This window comes from Fistularia commersonii, chromosome 1 (genome assembly GCF_037954325.1).
Source record: "Fistularia commersonii isolate RoL2024-O1a breed Wild chromosome 1, RoL_Fcom_v1.0, whole genome shotgun sequence".
NCBI lineage: Eukaryota > Metazoa > Chordata > Actinopteri > Syngnathiformes > Fistulariidae > Fistularia > Fistularia commersonii.
This window is the reverse complement of record NC_141284.1, coordinates 25,731,842-25,750,500: the sequence shown is the minus strand read 5'-3', so window position 1 is coordinate 25,750,500 and position 18,659 is coordinate 25,731,842. Positions and strand designations below refer to the sequence as shown.

The window sequence follows — 18,659 nt, the reverse complement described above, 5'->3', positions numbered from 1 at the left end:
GTCATATCATCAACATCGAGAATATTCACAAAATCAACAATACAATATATACTGTAGCTACACGGGCAGAAAGGGTAACTTCCCTGTATATGTTTATATTTATAAAAAGAAAAGGTCAAACTGATTGTCATTTCAAGGTAAAAAGCATCAAAACATCCAAGGCATCGACAGTGAGGAACAAACTGAGAACTAGAAATGGAAAAAAAACGACTGGGGAGTTAAAAAAAAACAAACAAAAAAAAAAGAAAAAAAAAACAAATACGGTCACAGAGGAGGACATCATGCGTCTGGAAAAAGCTTTAGCCTTGAGAGCCGAAGAGCGGCAGCACAGAGGCGGCAGTTTTCGAGCGCCTCCCATCCGTCCGTCCCGGAGGAGCGGAGACGGACCCGTCGCCAGCTGTCGCATTTTTTGACAGTTCGTAGCGCTGGAACTCGATCCGATGCTGGACGGTTGTTTCGGCTTAAAACAAGTTGTGGCTCGTCGAGAGACGGCGGACAGCGTGGGGCGTCGATGAGCCCGATAAGTTCCGCGTCTGGAAAACGAAGCGGGGTGAGAGTCAAAGTGCTGAGGAAGGCCGCGGCCTGGCGTGGCGAGGCGGGATAGCGCCGGGAAACAGCGGCGTCATGGCTTTGATTCGACCGAGCCCTGTGACCAAGAGAGGTAACTCTTCAGAAGCTTTTCAAGCAGAGTAAAGGGGGTGTTGTTGACCTTTTGAAAGCCCTCACACACACACAGACACACACACACACAGGCACGCACACACACACACTGGGTGCAGATCTGTCCCTGAATGTGCCACGGAAGGAAGTGTTCTTGTACCACAAAATATACAGAATGTCCTTTTTTTTTCCTTCCCCCTTCCATGTTTTGCTTCCCCTGCACGGAGAGGACAGGTCATTGTGCAGCCTTCCTCTTATTGCCAATCCTCATCATCCTCTCCATCGGACGAGTCATCGTTGGTGCTGTCCCCCCCCATTTGCCGTATCCCGTTGTGCTGCCTCGCCGCCAATATGGCTGCGGCTTCTGCCGCCGCGCGCTCCTCCGCCTCCTTTTGCCGCAGCGCCGCCGCCTTCTTCTCCTGTTCGGCGTGGCTCTTCATGTGGGCGCTCCGGCTCTTCACTTTGTAGAAAATCCTGCGTGACAAGAGAGACAAGGTCAGCGAGTCTTCATCCGTCGGTGATAAAGGTTACCGCTAAAGGGCTCTTTCGCTCATCAAGTCATCATGAGGTTGAAATGAGCGGGGGTTCGTTTGTCGTGGCAGTCGGAGAGAGAGAGAGCTCTCAGTCTCGTGTCACATTCGATTCATCCGTGCAGGAGCTTTGAGGGAGATCATAAATGAAAGTAGAATGGCAGGCCTGATGACGGTTTACTTACCGTTGCATCAAAATACAAAAAAGTCCCCTTCACAGGGGACACGGAGGAACGATCTCAACAAAAAAACAAGAGTGTCCTTTTACAGATGAGATGGTAAGTGGATTAGAATTAGACGTGAATTTAATTTCTGTTTCTTAATCTGATTGCTAATTTCATTTATCATCAGAGAGCCTCATTGAGATGATCGTCTCTTTTTCCAAATGAGGCCCGAGAAGACGCTGCGCTCACAATCACCATTTATGAAACAATGTCATTCATTTTAATTTCACTGCCTGAATCCAGGCTGACATCGTATGATCTTAATCTAGCTTTGGGTGCAGAGTTGCTTGCTAATTTATTTTCAAAAACAATTTCCTCATTGCACTCTTTCCCCAAAGGAACTTGTGTTATAAATCTGGATGAAAAAGAAATCTAAAAAATGACCCCCCTAAAAAAAAAATCAGCAAAATATTCTATTAAAAAAAAAAAAAAAAAAAAAAAAAAATACAAACCAGAAAATTGAAGAAAACAAATGAGGAAATATTTAAACAGATCAGTGGGATTCAATATAAGAATGTAAAGCCCAGCTTACATGTCAGGAAATATTCGAAGCCACAAACAGAAAAAGACAGTTGCAGTAATACGCAGTAATCCGGGGGTCGGCTGCCAATCGAAAATCCACTTTAGATATGGGATTTTCCAAAATGATGCAACGTCAAAAATCTTTCAAGAACGGCGAGAGGCTCAATAATTTCGTCTGCATTTCCTGTAAAATATTGATGGGGCAAGGTTCCACTTCATAACCTGTGATGAACGCACGCTGAGCGGGGCCTGAGGAAGGTTAGCGGGGATGCAGCAGATCGGGGCTGCCCAGTACGCCGATCACAAAAAAATAAAAATAAAATAAAGGACGTCAGCCTATCATCCGTCCTCACTGTGAAATATGTCATTTGGCGTGCTGGGCAGCCAGTCTGACCTCTGACCTTTTGTGTCATCACGCATGCGCATACAACACCGCTGAGTGCTCCAAAACTCTAGCAAGCTAGCAAGTTACCTATTTATCCTCCCCTTTATGTTTAAATTTAAGAAAGATTTTTTAAATGAGTGTTGGGAGCTGGACCAAGTGAGAAGCCAAAAACTTATCACTTCCATAAGAAGTGGGAGGAGGACTTTTTATTTTTTTTTATTTTTTTTTTTTATACTATGTCATTTTCAAAGTGACTCATCTGCCAGTCTACCATCGCTATACCGAAGAAGAGAAATGCGGAGCGGCGTTTGTGGATTGTTCTTAAAAGTACTACGCCGACTTCCTCTGAAAAGCGAGCTGAGGAAGGAAATGAAATCACAGTTGTCCACTTATTTGTGTGAGTCAGCCTTTTCCAACATGGAGATCATTAAGTCCAAATACTGTTCTACCATGACTGAGGAGCATTTGGAAGTGTGCTTGAGTAGCCACTCTCCGGACTATACATCCCTGGACGATGACAAAAGTTGAATTGTGCAATACGCGTTCATGCATTTATGCAAGGTATACCAACATATATTGTACGTATAAAGAAATCTGAGTATATTCATAAATAAATATCTGTTTTGCATTTTTTATAATCGGTAGATCATTTTGACTTGGAAATGTTATGAGTGGCTCGAATGCTGTAAAAGTGTATGCACCCCTGCCGCAGATCCACTCTGTGTTTCAGTTGCTAGGACACGGTCGGCTGTAACAGCACCAGGGAGTTAGCAGAGGACAGCGTGTTACCTCATCAAAACACGATTTGACGGTTTGATTCTCTCCTGGCCCCCTGTTTATGAGGGCACTTTCCAAGCACCGGTGTCTCCAAAAGATTTTTTTTTTTTTTTTTTCTAATATGACATCGGTTTTGCATTAGGGCTGCTTCTCTTACACAATGCGTGCTTTTAGCTGCTAAAGTAAAGTAAAACAGAGCCAAAGTCTCCAGCACGACGCCGCTGACCGATGGGATTTTCGTGCGATCGATCACCTGCCACATTTCTTGCAAGGGAACTCCCCCTCTTGGTTGGCTGACCCCTTGCCGCCCGCCGCGGGGGTCGGCTTGCGTGCGGCGCCGTCGTAGCGCGGTTTGCCGACGGGGTGGGCCGGGTGAGGGGGGTTGGCCACCCGCGCGACGGGCCGATCCCTCTCGGCCTCCTCCTGGCCTTTCATGATCAGGACGGTTCCGGCCTGCACGCAGAGAAACAACAGGTGGATTTAACTTTAAATACATTTCACGCAGAGGCATTTAGGAAAACGCGGCGACTTTATGAGCGCCTCCCTGGTCGGATCGCGTTACCGAGCATTGTGCCAGAAAATACGCACACTTGGACGCGCAGGGTGCAGCCTGTCATTGTGGATGACGTGCACAAGATGGTGAAATGCAATGCAGATAATGAGAATAAAGGTTTCTTGCTGAGTCATTGTTTCCTGACGGACATAATGGGGTTACACAATCTCGGGACATAGACGGCGGCAATGGTGTTTCCTCTAAATGCCCAGCAGGGGGCAGAAGAACGGACGGCCTTCCAGCGGGATGTGTCAGGCAGAGTTCACCGGGGCAAACCGGATTCCTGGCAGGGTGACATCTCACAAAATAATGACCATGAATCGGCAGCTGGAGACTGAATTACATTTGAAGCTTAGCTTTGCCTGTTTGACGGTCATGCACTGTGTGCTATGCGAGACGTCGTGAATATTTTTTTAAAAGCGGTCCTGTCTTTTCATGTCCGGTGGAACAAAAAAGTCCGATCGAGTGTCCAACACTTGGGGTTTGCGTTTCTTCCAAAATTCAATTGTTTCATCTGGTTTTTAATAACCCCCCCCCCCCTTATGCCCGTTGGAAAAAAGAAAAAAGAAAGGCGTTATCAGTGTCAGACTGGCTGCTGCGATCATCAGTCAATGAACTGAACAGTCCCTTCCTTGCTTTGTGTTTTGAAGGGAAAAACACAAGACATGCGGAAACAAATTGCACCAAAATTGCGAACGTGCATTGGTATTCAATCAAGACTGCGGAGGAGCAAATAGGAAAATAGCTATGTCTGTTCAAATGTGTCAGCAAAATGTAGGTAATGTAATGTAAGTGGTGTAACAAGTCGTGCCTTAACAGGATTCGAAATCTGATAAGGATTGCAAAACCGTAAATAGGATTCAGATATTTCATCGAGGTGCCCAGAATATGAGAGGCAGCAGTGTCGCAAACCTAAAAGATTAAATTTAACATGATAAATTTGATCTGAAAGTGAACAGGAAATCAAAGACGAAAAAAAAAAAAAAAGGTAAAATAATAATTCGATGATTAGCAATACATTCGGGGAAAAAAAACGAAAAGAACTCTGTCGCGAAATTTAGCTTCTTATAAAATTGCTGTTTCAGTGCGCAAGGTGAGATGGGATGAAAAATTTAGATGATGGGTTTTTGTTCAGTTTTTCTGAGATTTAGCGTCACTCCATCTTGAGAGGATTTGGACGGATTGATGGATTGAATCTTAATTGCGATCGTACGGTTACGCCCTGGCCGTTTACTGACGAGGTGCAATTGTGTGTGTGTGTGTGTTTGTTTTCATTTCCGCTGATGACACTTTCAAGAGCCCGAATTAAAGCACCGAGTGTTTCTGATGCCAGGTGTCATTGTTTCTGTCGCTGTCGAGGAGATTAATTCTTGCTGACGAACAGAAAGGAACGGAGAGCCAACACTCTTTCGGTGCCGAGAAAGTGATTCAAGTTGCTTCCACAAGCTGACGGCTGAGTGTGTGATACAAGATTTTACTGCACCTCAAGACGTCAGTCTGAAACACTTGACTTTTTATCTATGAATTAAGTGTTTTGAGCTATGATAAGAAATTTCACAGCCAGCCGGGTTTTTGTTTTGTATCAGGGCCGACGGATCCGAAAAGACACCCGACTACATTCTGCGAAAAACACTCCATTAGCCTTATTTCATTGATCGATTTCCGAGACTGAGTCGATTATCGATCGCTCACTCACGTTCTCAGTGAGCTGCAGCGTGTGTGTCACCCTGGTGAGGCCGACATCCTGTTTCCTGTCAGCTGACCCTTCCCACTTCCTGCTGTCCTCCTCCTTCTGTGGCTCCAGTCTGAGAGAGCCCTGCAAAACCAAAGAATAACAAGTGTCACACATAGGGAACCAATACTCTCTGTGTGCAGCCGTAAATGATAATGTACTTCTGCATTCCCCTTCATGCAGATGTGTGCCAACGTTTGAACGTTCTCGGAAGATGCGCGATAAATTACGATGGGACATTTGAGCATCGAACGATATTCTGGGAAGTTTTTTCATTCTGCAGTTTCACGTCTCGATCAAAAGCACCTATATGATGTTGAACAGGGAATGCAAAGTTCAACTGTAAAAAGAGAACACTGAACCGTATATTTCTTCTTTATCCCGACGTTTAACGGAAACCGTAAGTGAAACTATGACTGAAAAGTACCAACTGAACTCGTGGCTTTTCAAACTGTTAACTTCATGCCCACTAACTGCCACGGAGCATGAGACAGCAAGAAACACATTATCTATCTCCTAATACATCATTGCATGTGTTTATCAAGGCAGTTGGTGTTTTGTGGGTGTTTGCAGAGGAAAGCTTTAAGCGGGAAACTGAGACGTAGAGTGATATTCGCAACATCAGATGAGCACAAATTCGATGTAAAAGGGCGGAGTTCTGTCTATTTTGAAACGTGAGAAACTGAGATTTTCTCACACAGACCCTCAGCTTCCGGAAAAAAATACTTTCTCGAGATTGCTCCGGGCAAAGGGGACGAAACGTTTGACGTGATTCAGACATTACAATTCCAATGTTTAAGACTGACTTATCCAGTGATTTTTGAGGACGACGTTGACACTACTGGGGACGTTCGAGGAGCTGTCAACGCCCTTTAGATATTAAATGGTTCAAATTTGAACATCTCTTTTTCAGCAGCACAACCAAAATGAAACATTTGGTTTATACTGGGCTCACATGGCATCATTTGCAACATTTTGACCGTTTTGACCAAAGGTGGATTGTCACTGAGAATGCATAGTAAGGCTTCTCATGTGTTGAAATAATTATTTCCAAATTCCCCCTTTCTGCTTTATCTAATTCAGGCTGCAAACTTTCTAAATAGCAATAAATGCTGTATGGCTGAGTTCTTTACGTTTGGCCCTGGGCCTTTTACTTCATGTCGGTCCCTTTGCAGAAGCTTGTGAACCGCTTTCAGCAAAATCTCTCCAAATAAATCTGTGTGTTTTTTATGAGAAGGTCTGCTTCTGCCCGCGGGTCCGTCCTGTGTTCACACAGCTCTCTTTTATATTTTAACGGGAGAAACGGATCCCTCCGGTTTTTGCAAAGCCGAGATGTCACACGTGGCATTCACTGACCTTCTGGTCCAACTCCTCCTCGGTGGTCCTGCTGTCCAGAGGCTCTGCCTCTCCGTAGAACAGCATCCCGTTGCGGCCCATTTTGACATGTTTCTTGTGAGAGTAGTAAAACTCCACACACTGCGCCACCGTCTTGGTGGTCACCTGTGAGACAAAAAAAAGTCTCCGTTACCAGAGCTTTACCCTTTTTTTTTTTTTTTATTTCATTGTGCGTCAGAGAATTTTTTTCGCAGCATTCCGTAAGTGCGTATTCCAGTCGAACTGTAAGAGCAGGAAAATATGATCGGACGATCTGGAAACACGGGTTGGGTTTGTTTTTCTATCGTCTATATTAATATTTAATAACAGGAAGTCCTCAGTTTATGACATCCTCAACCTAAGGTGTTTCGTGGTTACATCTCCGTCTCCCGTGAATTTATCAACACATTTTTGTTCCGTCATTCCAAAGTGCAGCGTTTGTGACGTTGAAACAAAGTTCATGCGGGAACTGGTTAGCGAGGGAAAATAGCACGACGTCACGCCGTAGGAATGGAACTCCGCAGAAGTCGTGAACCTCCTGTAGTTTGAGGATTTTCAACCGCTGGCTCTTTTCTGCAGATATTTTAGGTCATTGCTGAAAACTTTGTCAGATTTTCCAAACTTCAATTAAGAAATAAAATGTAAAAAAAAAAAATAGTCAGGTCACGACTGATTACAGTAGTGCATTTTTAAAAAAAATCACGATCCACTTTGTTTCCATGGATTTCGGCGGCAGACGCCTCAAAGGAATGGAGAAGTTTCCAGGCGCTGTCAATCTTCCGCTACTTTCTCTTGTCAGCCGGGCTAATAAAAGATAGGCCTTGATCATAAAAAAAGTTTCAGTGCTATACGATAAAAATGGCCACCCCCGTTGTCAGTGAGGTGATTCCAGCGAGGAATAGGCGCTCACGCTGAAAATCAATAAATAATTATGGTTCCTGTTTGATTCTTGACATTTAAAGACTTTATGATGCTGCTCAAACTGGAATTTCTGACGTTCCGCGAAACCAAACTGATGAGAGACTACAGAACCCTAAAATGTTGGTTTAATTTACAGAAAAAAAAAAAAAAAGAAGGAATAAATGAAAGGCTGCAAAGCTGATCTATGTGTAATTCATCATAAACACAAGGGCCTTCTGGTGCGAAGTAAGATTCAAAATAAAACTGTCTTTACAAGTGTCCCTCCTCACCCTTGTATTTAGCGAGTAAGAAGCGCCCAAACGTCGCAGAACTGTGAGGGCATCCTGATAGTGTTGTTAAAATGTGAGGGGCTTTTGGCAAACCTTCGTGACTGATATTGCCAATTATCTAGACCAGGGGTCCCAGACTCTCGGCCCTCGGAAGAATATTTTGTGGCCCCCTGCCTGAAATCAAATCAAATACAACAAAATGCACGGAGAACTGAGGAGACAGAACTGAGGCATAGCGTTGTTGACATTGCACTTACTTTTCCTCATGAATCTCAGGTTGTTTGTCATGTTTTTTTTAACCCTCATATTATGTTAAGGGTCAATTTGACCCTCAACATTATACACTGCTCAAAAAAATAAAGGGAACACTTAAAAAACACATCCCAGATCTAAATGAACGAAATATTCTTATGAAATACTTTGCTCTTTACACAGTTGAATGTGCTGACAACAAAATCACACAAAAATGATCAATGGAAATCAAATGTATTAACCCATGGAGGTCTGGATTAGGAATCACACTCAAAATTAAAGTGTGAAAACACACTCCAGGCTGATCCAACTTTGATGTAATGTCCTTAAAACAAGTCAAAATGAATCTGTGTTGCTTCCTGAGTGGACACTATGATTTCACAGAAGTGTGATTGACTTGGAGTTACATTGTGTCGTTCAAGTGTTCCCTTTATTTTTTTTGAGCAGTATATGAGGGTTAAAGGAACAGTTCATGGACTTAGTGTTACTTCTGGGTAATTACGCTACGATTTTACTGGTCCGGCCCCCTTGATATCAAATTAGGCCGGTTGTGGCCCCCAGGACCAAAAGGTGTTTGACGCCTCTGATTTATAGTTTCCAATTTGCCCTCCAAAACAACAGAACTAATAAGAACCCTTTTAAATTAGGAACCATGGAAAGCTGTTGGTTTTCCTCGGTATTAGCAAAGTGTTTGGAGCAATTTTCTTAATCCTGGCCTTTTTTTTTTTGTTTTTTTTTGAGTGAAACTAATCGTACCTGTTTCTGCACCATGAAGAAGTCCTTCTTGTGCGTGGCAATGGCTTTATTGAACTGACGTCGCTCGCTTGCTGTCCAGCTGTCGGATCCTGAGGGAGACGGAGAGGCAGAAAGAAAGAGAGAGAGAAAGGGTGAGTCAGGATGGCAGGGAAAGACGTTTAAAAACAGAAAGATGGAGTGTGTCAATAGGTATCCACTGAGTATGCAGAGACTGACGGGCTCATCCCTGCCCCCGCCTTAAAACACACACATACACACACACACTCTCCATCACTTCATAAACAATGGGTCTCCTGTCTTCGGCAACAGGGATTAACCACATGCTGTAAACCCCCTCCCTCCCTCATCGTGCTGACCCTGACAATCCTCCTCAGTCTTTCGTCCCCACCCCCCCCCACCCCACCTCACTCTCGCTACCGCAGCTGCCGTGGCTTCGGGGTTCGCGCAATTCCCAGGGCTTCTTCACGACGTTTTGATTAACAAGTCGCCGCAGTTGTGACAGACAGAAAACGGCATCTTAAACATGTAAGACTTGTACGTAAGGCTAATATTCTCAGCGTGTTCGGGGGGGGGGGGGCGCACGCAGAAAGCGGCGCGTCGGTTAATACGCTTCAAAAATTCTTTTCCATCTGTCGTATGCACGGTAAAATGTTTTTTTTAAGTCATCGAATGAAAAAATAAAATTAGCATTCCGCTAATAATACTATTCAATTGGAGAGGAAGCTAAATACAAGAGTTTTAAAAATAACCACAAACTGCCAGATTTGCTCTACTCATTTCTGCTGATGCAAATTACTTCCTCAGTCACAGCGGTTGATTTGTCTTCATTGACAGCGAACCCTCCGTGCACAGACAATGACAGCATGGGAGTAGAGCTGTGTAGAAACAAACACTGTTGGTCTGGAAATGACTAATAACTCATTGGAAAAACACTGTTTTCCTCCTGGATCAATCAACTCCGGCGTTTCAGTCGTCCTATCGGTTGGTTCTACAAGCAGTGTAGCTGAAGATAGTTTGCGGCACAGCAAGAGATTGTTGCTGCTGTCGGTGAAAAAAAAAAACGGCCCACCATTCAAGTACCTGGTGTGTTTTGTTCTTTCTGCTGTCAATTCAGTGCTCTGCAGGATGAACAGCTGAGGAGTCACGCTGTTCAACATCGGCTTGTTTTTGACAGCGCTAGAGTAGGCGCTGACATCAAAAACGGGAAATCGATTTGCGGTGGATAAAGGTTTTATTTCTATCTGGACTTAAATTAATACAAGAGAGGGTCCTGATTTTTTGTCACATCAGTGCTTGTGTGGTAGATGCCACCACAGAAACGGCAGGTTCCCGTTTATTCAGTTTATCCCTATCTTTCAGTTAACCGAGAGATTCCATGTCCTGAAGAGCCGGCGTTGCTGCAGCTGCACGAGCGCGGTCGTTTGTATCGATGTCAAAATTGTAGAATGAGCTGCTCTTACTCTCTGAAGCTCGTACTACTGCGCATCGCAAAGGGGAGGACGTTAACTCACGCCCCTGCTCCGTTATGATGGGATGTGGAAAAAAAAATAAGAGTTTTTTTCTGAAGAACTGTTTTTTCCTCTGGCTTTGCGTCCTTGTCTCGATCCTGAAGTAGCTTTTTAAAATCAAAGTTTTTGGACGAGGTGCCCGTGACCTCGGTAAGCTTCTCCTATCTTTGTTATTTACTATTGCGATTTTCTTTTTATCAAGCACTCGTATAGAAATGTAGGCTTTGTATAAAATGGGAATAGCAAATACAGAAAAAAATTAGATAAAAACTGGTATTTACAAACATCTAGAATCTAATGCTTCCATTTGGAGGATTAATAGCTATTCCACACAGCAATGTTAGGATGTACAGAGGCATATGTCTTCTCTCTTATTAATTTGTCAGCACAATATACCACATTCCTTGACATTTTACTTTATCTTTCACATTTTCATGACTGGAAAATTCTTCATCTGCTCCAACATTTCTAAAAAGTTCTCGTCCACAAGCCAATGAATTAACTGGAACATTAAAATAATCCGTTAAGTAGGTCTGCAGTTGCAAAAATCATCAGTTTTGGGTTGGTCCAGACAGGAAGATGGGACAAACATTTAAATATTTTTCCTAGACAATCCAAGATTTTCAAGGACACTTTTGCCTTCATCTCTCACTATCAATAACTTCTTTTTTCATGACTGGAGAATGAGTCAACAGTTTTCCAAGGTTCCTGTCTGTTTGGGAACCCTGAGGCTATGTAGGAGTCTCCGCCAGTTCATCGAAAACACGAAAAAGGGAGGAAGTGATTCACCAAAACCAGGAGTATGAATCAAAAAATATGACCAGGACCATCACATATGTTTATTATCAGTTGATGGACATCAGGGAGTTATGACAACCCAGTGGAAGTATTCTACAATCTCTCATTTGGGGGACTAATCAGTAGTTTGTTGAATCATGTTGGAACATCTCAGAAATCATCCAATTGTAGAACTAAATAAAACATCTGTTGCAGTATTCAAATGTTTTCTGAGTGACTAACCTGAGTAGTGGTAGCCTGACAGATGATGAGACTTGGGGAAAATAGGATTCTTCAGCAGCAGCAGAGACAGAGCAGCCTGAAAAAGAAATGACATATTCAAGTTAAAATTCCCCTGAACAAATAATATTCAGGAATAAAGTGTCTCAATTTTATAATAGCAGCTTAATAACATGGATGTCACTGATACTCTTGTTTTTTTTTTGATTTTGGATGTTTTTCTTGCGAATTTTCCCTGCTTACTCATGGGTACTTTCCTGAGCAAGAAATATACTGAGTCACATTTCGTCTGAACACAGCTACGTGTAAAACATTGATAAAGTTATAACTATCCCTACATCACTCAGCCCTATACGCTACTACCTCTTTCACGAAAATTAAAGAATCTTTTCTCATCACGATGAGATGCTTACATGAAATCCAAGGAGATAATCACTCTGATGTCTCTTGTTGACAGACAAACTGCACACATCAACACAACATGGCGATGACTTGTATACATCTTTGCACTTTTACGACACAAAGACAATTTTACGCTCTATAAAGGAGTTCAATCACTGCGTTAAACACACGGAGTCGTGTAATAAACTGCTTGCCTGCAGGTAACCAGTGAGTGAGAACCCCAACGCGACCCCGATATTTTTTTCCTGGCTTGCCTTGAGTGTATTACATCACTGTAACATTCTTCAGTGTTGTCCAAATGATAAAACTTTTCCCTCGGAAACGACCGTCTTGACTGTATGTTGCTCGACCACTGCAGAGAGTGGGCGCCTTAAAACCCCCCCCTCCACATCCCCCCTTGTAGTTTCCTTGACAACACTGGCCCTGTGCTGGTGGCTAGGCCTTGCATCTCCACCACAACAAACACCCTGAAAGTCTGCATCAGGGTGCAGGGCAAAGCGCTTTCTGCAGCTTTCGAATTTCTATATTCTACATTTCTGTTCTTTCTGGTTTTCACAAAACCGAAAAAATGAGAATAATCTGCGGAACCTAGATATGATTTTGAAGTAAAGCTTGGCAACGGGTTGAATTTGTTTATTTATTTACCAAAAAAAAAACAGGGCAAGGTTTCCAAAGATTCCACTGAAGATTTTCAACAAAAGAAGAAATAATCAAAATCATTGACAAGGAATTCTCAACCGTCATTGGGAAATTTGCCGAAAGCAATGTGGCTTTCAGAAATTCATTTACCTAACCAATCGGATATGGTGATCTAGATTAATATCTGAATCAGGACTTCCAATTATTGTGATAGCAATTTCGGTTCAACATTTAAACACCTTTATCTCACTGTCATTAACTTTCGTAACAAGATACAAACTAATCACATGCAGCAAGGCTATTCTTAGAGGCGACACCTTTCTTTTTCCCACTCGTAGCAGCAGCAGCAGCAGCAGCCCCCGGTGCTCTTTGGCCCACACTCTCACTGCTCTTTTTCCGTTATACTTTTCCTACTAGATCTTCAACTATTTCTATTTCAAAGAGGTGAGCGGGGACAAGGCGCTGGAGGTGCTGACACGTGACGTTTGACCTCATTACAAAAAAAAAAAAAAAACGAGGCAAAGCGTGTTGTTCTTTGTTTTTGTTACATCTAATCATAAGCAGCAACATCCCATCTAGACACGTGTTTTGTTTGAGCCGAGCAAAATCATCCGTGTGCTTGTTTTATGCAGTGGTCAGAAATGAGTTCCAGTTGTGCTTGCCTTGCAGGATTACGTACTCAGTGACTGCACTGCAAGCCCGAGTGGTCCCTGTGAGCTTTGAATAACCTCTGATGTTTGTACTGATTTAGACTAATAGTAATCTTTTCTTTCCCCTTTCAGTTTTTTTTTGAAGCAGTCGAAAAAAGCAGTCAAGGAAAAAAAGCAAACATTTTCCCCCTGTTCATTTCTACTCCCCCTTTCCTGAGATATTTATAATGTTGATACCTTTTTTTTTTGGTGATTAAATCAGATCTTCAGGTGATTTATTGCTGAGTTTAAGACATTTCCCAGGAATCATACGCTTATTTTTCTAGGATCTAATTGTATGTAATTTTTGTTGACATTCTTCTATTACTTTGCTTTTTATTTATATTGTAAATGAGGACTTCTGCACCGATGAGTCCAATATTTGAACTATAAATAAAGAATGCATATTTTGACCCTATTTTCATCTCTTGAACCCCCAAGGGTCTAGCTGGCGATTTGCCGAAAACAAAAGGTGGGGCATCCTTCTGTTCCAGAAATTTTCTCTGGTAAGTAAAATTATTTATCAGTTCCACCTTCCTCAGGCAGATACAAGCTTCTTATATCTGGATGGTTGCCTTCAAGGAAAGCTGACTGAACGCCGATGAAAGCACGAGACAAGTATAATGCTATATGATCCATTTGGCATCTTAAAAGCTAAAAGCATCCCCTCACTCTTGAGTGAAGCACTGACTTCTGCTATAATAAGGAAGAACGTGGCTGTAACACAATACCCCTCAGCCCCGTGCATCTCACCTCACTGACACACACACACGCCTCCGACTACATAACCGAAGCATTTAGTGTTACAGTCATTCCAGTGTACCAGTGATTTCATTAAACGGCATAACTGAAATTGTACAGAACAGTCACTTCCGTTCAGTAGAATTTCTCGGATTAAGGCGTTCAATTGCAGCGCTTACAGTTTGTGCACAAATGAAACCAGTTTAATGGGACACATTAGTTTCCATGATGATGAAACAGGTATTTCGATGTTCAAAACCGATCCCAGTCCAGTTTTTCACCAAGAAGTTTTAGAAGGAAACTACAAGAAGCGGAACTGCGAATTGTTGTGTTGAACCAAGACAGGGATTAGTATCACTTAATCCATTTAAATCCCCGTGATACAGGCTGGGTAACAACTGCATCATTTTGGATGAACCGCTGCACTGGTAATGAACTTTCTTTAATGGAGTTGCATTATCATCAAAGTACTGAAGGAGCAACATGCTGAACACGTCGGTTTCAATATGAAAACAGATTGTACAGCTATTGGAAAAAGTAAACATGCAGATTCTGATGTAAAGCACTTTACAGGGAAGGTTCTCTGGTATAGTTAGCTTCATTGGTATTGGCTGCATAGACGCTTGCTGCTCTAGTTAGCTAAACAATATGCAGCAGCTAATGTTTGCTCTGCAGTGGCATGCTATTGAAGCTATGCTATTCACACTTGGCTTCAATTAATGTTAGCATACTAATGCAAGAAGCAATAGAAGTCTTTTGATTGAGCATTGGCATGCTACTTTAGTTAGCTAACTACATGTCATGGATGAATTTTAGCTTTATGTCAGGCTTGGATTTGTTCATTTCAGCCATGCTCTGTCATCTTTCTGTTGTCAAATAAAATACTTTGCAACAGATGGCGTTAGCTGCATCCTAACATGATTTGATAGTTGATCGTGAAGACGTCTCGCTTCAGCTGCTGTTTCTTATGAGCGAAACACTCTTGCTAGCTGAGAAACTTGCAGACAAAACAATACTGCAACTTAAATTTCAATAATTCTGCATAACACAAGTCAATTGATGTCAAAATAATTGCGTTGAAATAGGAGAAACCATGTTGTTTAAAAGTTCAAGACAAATGTTATTTGTCTTAATGGTAACCCAAGTGTGTAGCATGCATCAGCAAGAATATTGATTTTGCTCAGTATTAAGATAAACAGCATTTTTGAGACATTTCCCTTTTTTATTTTGCCAAAAAATTATTTGAAACAAACAAAGTAATCGGAGAAGGATGGACATCGACGCCCTTCCCCTCATTCCCTAACATGGAATTTGGTCTGCTTTGAATGCTTTTAAAACGAATCAATATTTATAAAACTATATAATCTTCAAACTTTAAGGAAACTAATTCTGCGTATAAAACAATGTGCTCCATCGTTATACGAGTGGGGAGGGAGTGGAAAACACAAAACAAAGGATGTTGAAGTTAGATCTCTTGTCATTTTTCAACGGATGGAAATCCCGGCCCTATAAGTGAATACAGATTGTTCTTTTGTGCTCACCATTATGTCCCCCTTGCACTCGTACAGACAATGGTGGGCCAACTCCTGGTTGGTGCCCCCTCCGCTCAAAACACTAGAGCAGGCCAGGTGCATGAGGTCTTCCACTGAAAAGAGAACAAAAAAAAAAAAAAATCATTTACAGTGACGGAAAATGTGATTTGAAGTATAAGAGAGCACGGCAAAATAAAAATCTTCTGGATTTATACCTAACAGGATTTGAATGTCGGACATTTTTGCCATGTAATAGTTACGTCAGGGGACCGGGCATTTCCTGTGCATTCTCTGAACAAACAAGTGTCAGTGGCAGGTTACATTATTTACTTCTGTATTTCACTAACGGGAAGCAGATGTACTACCTTACTTCTTCAAAGAATAATGGTTTGCATCATAATGGGGGACTAACAGGTAGCCGCGAAACATGCGAGTCGACTTTTTCGAATCCTGAATCGGCATTTGATCTCTCAACAATCACGCTTTTCATTTCAGGTGATGCGACACTTCCTCAACTCTTTACGTGGGTAATATACAGTATATCGAACATTGAACATTTATATCCTACCATGGTCTTTTTTTATTGAATCTATGTACATACAAAGATTCCATAACTTTACTCTTTGCCCCAGAGGGAAATTATTTTCATCTGTTAAGAATCATTGTAAAAGCCGACAGGAAAATGGACAATTAGTGTCCTTTAAACAATAAATGAATAAACAAAGCTGGAAAATAACCTCAAATCTGAAAGTAAGTCTAACAAATAATTTAATCCTGACAACAGGTACGAAAAGAAAACTAACAGGTTCCATAACCAACATATCTAAATATAGATTGAAATTATAAATATGTAGTATATTAGAGTTCCAATGAGAGATGATTTGTCAGATTTCTTCACGGAAAACATGCAGAAGCCTCTCATAGCGGCTCATACGTGTCCTGATGCTGGGAACACCGACTTCATTTGTTTAAGTAATAGCGGATGGGATTCCCTCCATCATTTCAGTGATCATTATATAACCGAGTTTTTGCCAATTTTCTTTACCTTTTTTGTTGAAGTCAGGGTTTTCCTGCTGTTCCTTCAGAGGAGTCCAGACCAGGTCAGCTGAATGCTGATCCAGCTCGACGGCTGACCGGGACCTCAACTCTGGCACTTCTGCCTGGTAACGCGGCCCAATATTTATCCGTCTGGTAAAAGGAAATCGGTGCGACAAGGCTGGATTCAGTTTTTATTCACAAATACAAGAAGTCACCAAGTGCCCCTGGGGCATTCACTCCATAACTTTCCAGTAATGACGGAGCAATATTTTGAGGAAATCTCTCTTCTTTTTTTCTTGGTCTGAATTTAGATTACCAAGTCACAACTGCGAATTCATTCAAATGTCTGTCAAACATTGCATTTTTCTTTGCTCATAAAATCTCATCTATGACAAAGGTCAAGAGGATGTGAATCATAAATTAAACTAATGCATTTCTCTGAAGGATTGAAACCAGATATCTCGCTGCAAGAAGTAACAATCATGTTGTTTCCTTGACAGACAATCTTGTTCAAGGGCGTCTCATCCCTCCCCTGCGTTTCCAGTGGGCCCGCACTATTTCCAGCTGAGTGTGTGTGTGTTTTCTGGCATCCTCCCCCCAGGGTAGGGTAGGTGGGCTGCTAAAACTTGAACTACCATTGCTCCGGTGGCAACACACCCAGCCCAGCTGAAAGCGTGATTTACAGGGAGCCTCGGTGGCTGAGTAACTGCTGAGCAGCTGGCACCAGTCGCAGAACAGCTTGCACAACGCACACCCCAAAAACCCCACCTCACTGTTGACGTAACTCCAGAAAGAAAAAAAAAAAAAAAAAACAGAAACATAAAAAGGGTTTTTGACTAATACCACTAATAACTTACGAGGCGTCTCGTAATTGTCTTGAAACTCGTCATCCAATGTTGGAATAATTTTCATGGACGTTTGACCTGTCGAGGGCTGAGTTTACATTCATGGAATAACCTGGCAGTCGGCCATGTTCTGAGGGTCTGACGTGGTTTTAAGCTGTTTACTCCAACCACAGAAACCCTCCGTTTGAGCATTAATAAAATAGTTTAATTGTGACACAGAAGTACAGCCAGGTTATTATCATGAAACGCTACTTTTGCAACGACTTGTTCACACTGGGCTGTATTCGACAGACTTGTCGACAATCATTATTTGATATGGAATAATACATTGTTGATCTCAAATAAGTTGATTTAGATAATTATGACAGCTGAGGTTTCTATTGTTTTGTTTCTAAATTGTGTTGGTTACTAACCGCTACCAATGGTAAAAAAAACTCAAAACACCAGGAAGCTTGAAGGTATCAAGATATTGTTCTTTTGTTGGTTTTTAAGTCCGGTGAAGGCTTTCGATATGGATCCGATTTTCATCTCAAGTAAACATATGAATGCCAAGTTTAATTGACTTTTCTCCTGTGTTAGATTGAGGTTTTGTTTTATGTTATGGATGTGACATTTAAAGCCTGATAAAATATTAATGAAAAACATTTGTCAAGAAAAACAAATGATCAAAATAACGTTACTTGGGCTGTTTTGCATAACGAGTACTTCGGTATAGACACATTTGACCTGTGTATGAATCAAATCAAGACTGAAGGCCTAATAACAACACTATCAGAATTTTTTATTTACAAATTAAGCTCAATTTTTCCTTTTTTCATATGACAAAAGTAGATGACGTTGTTCTTTCAGAAATTATGAGGCTGGCTAGAATAAAAAAAAAAAATACATTGATTGTTGCCGCTGTATTTTAGCCTAGTGCTTGTTGTCGCTCCAGCCATGTGACGTTTATGTTTTTATTCCTTTAGCAATATTCTATTCATGTCTTAACCACAGCTGAATATAAATGTGATGAAACTTCAATGACTCTTCAAAACACATCATAAACATCATAAACAGAAGATATAATTTACATCATCCCTGGAGACAATATGAAGTTAAAAATTGTGCTTTTACCAGGGCTTAAAGGTTTGTACTTATAGGCTTTAAATATTCAGCAATAGGCGTAGGTGTTTTTAAGCATCACGCTAGTGTGTTGAGAAGTGCATTGTCAAACAAAACTTAAAAGTGGCAGATTATCCTTGCACATGGACTGCTTTTGCTAAATCAGCTCTGTGGATTTGCCCAAAGTGTGTT

The 18,659-nt window shown here is 41.7% G+C and overlaps 1 protein-coding gene across 1 annotated transcript in view; it reads right to left on the bottom strand.

Annotated features, from left to right (window-relative positions):
- Positions 1–256: 256 nt before the first annotated feature.
- The window catches only part of mideasb (mitotic deacetylase associated SANT domain protein b), a 29,148-nt gene continuing 10,745 nt past the window's right edge, over positions 257–18,659 (bottom strand). The window contains exons 6-13 of the mRNA XM_086156757.1: positions 16,529–16,671; positions 15,493–15,596; positions 11,484–11,559; positions 8,956–9,044; positions 6,740–6,883; positions 5,348–5,467; positions 3,352–3,551; positions 257–1,134 (exon numbers count right to left, since the gene is read on the bottom strand). Coding sequence (XP_086012883.1) covers positions 915–1,134; positions 3,352–3,551; positions 5,348–5,467; positions 6,740–6,883; positions 8,956–9,044; positions 11,484–11,559; positions 15,493–15,596; positions 16,529–16,671 — 1,096 coding nt within the window. The 3' untranslated portion in view covers positions 257–914. The remainder of the gene's footprint in view (positions 1,135–3,351; positions 3,552–5,347; positions 5,468–6,739; positions 6,884–8,955; positions 9,045–11,483; positions 11,560–15,492; positions 15,597–16,528; positions 16,672–18,659) is intronic.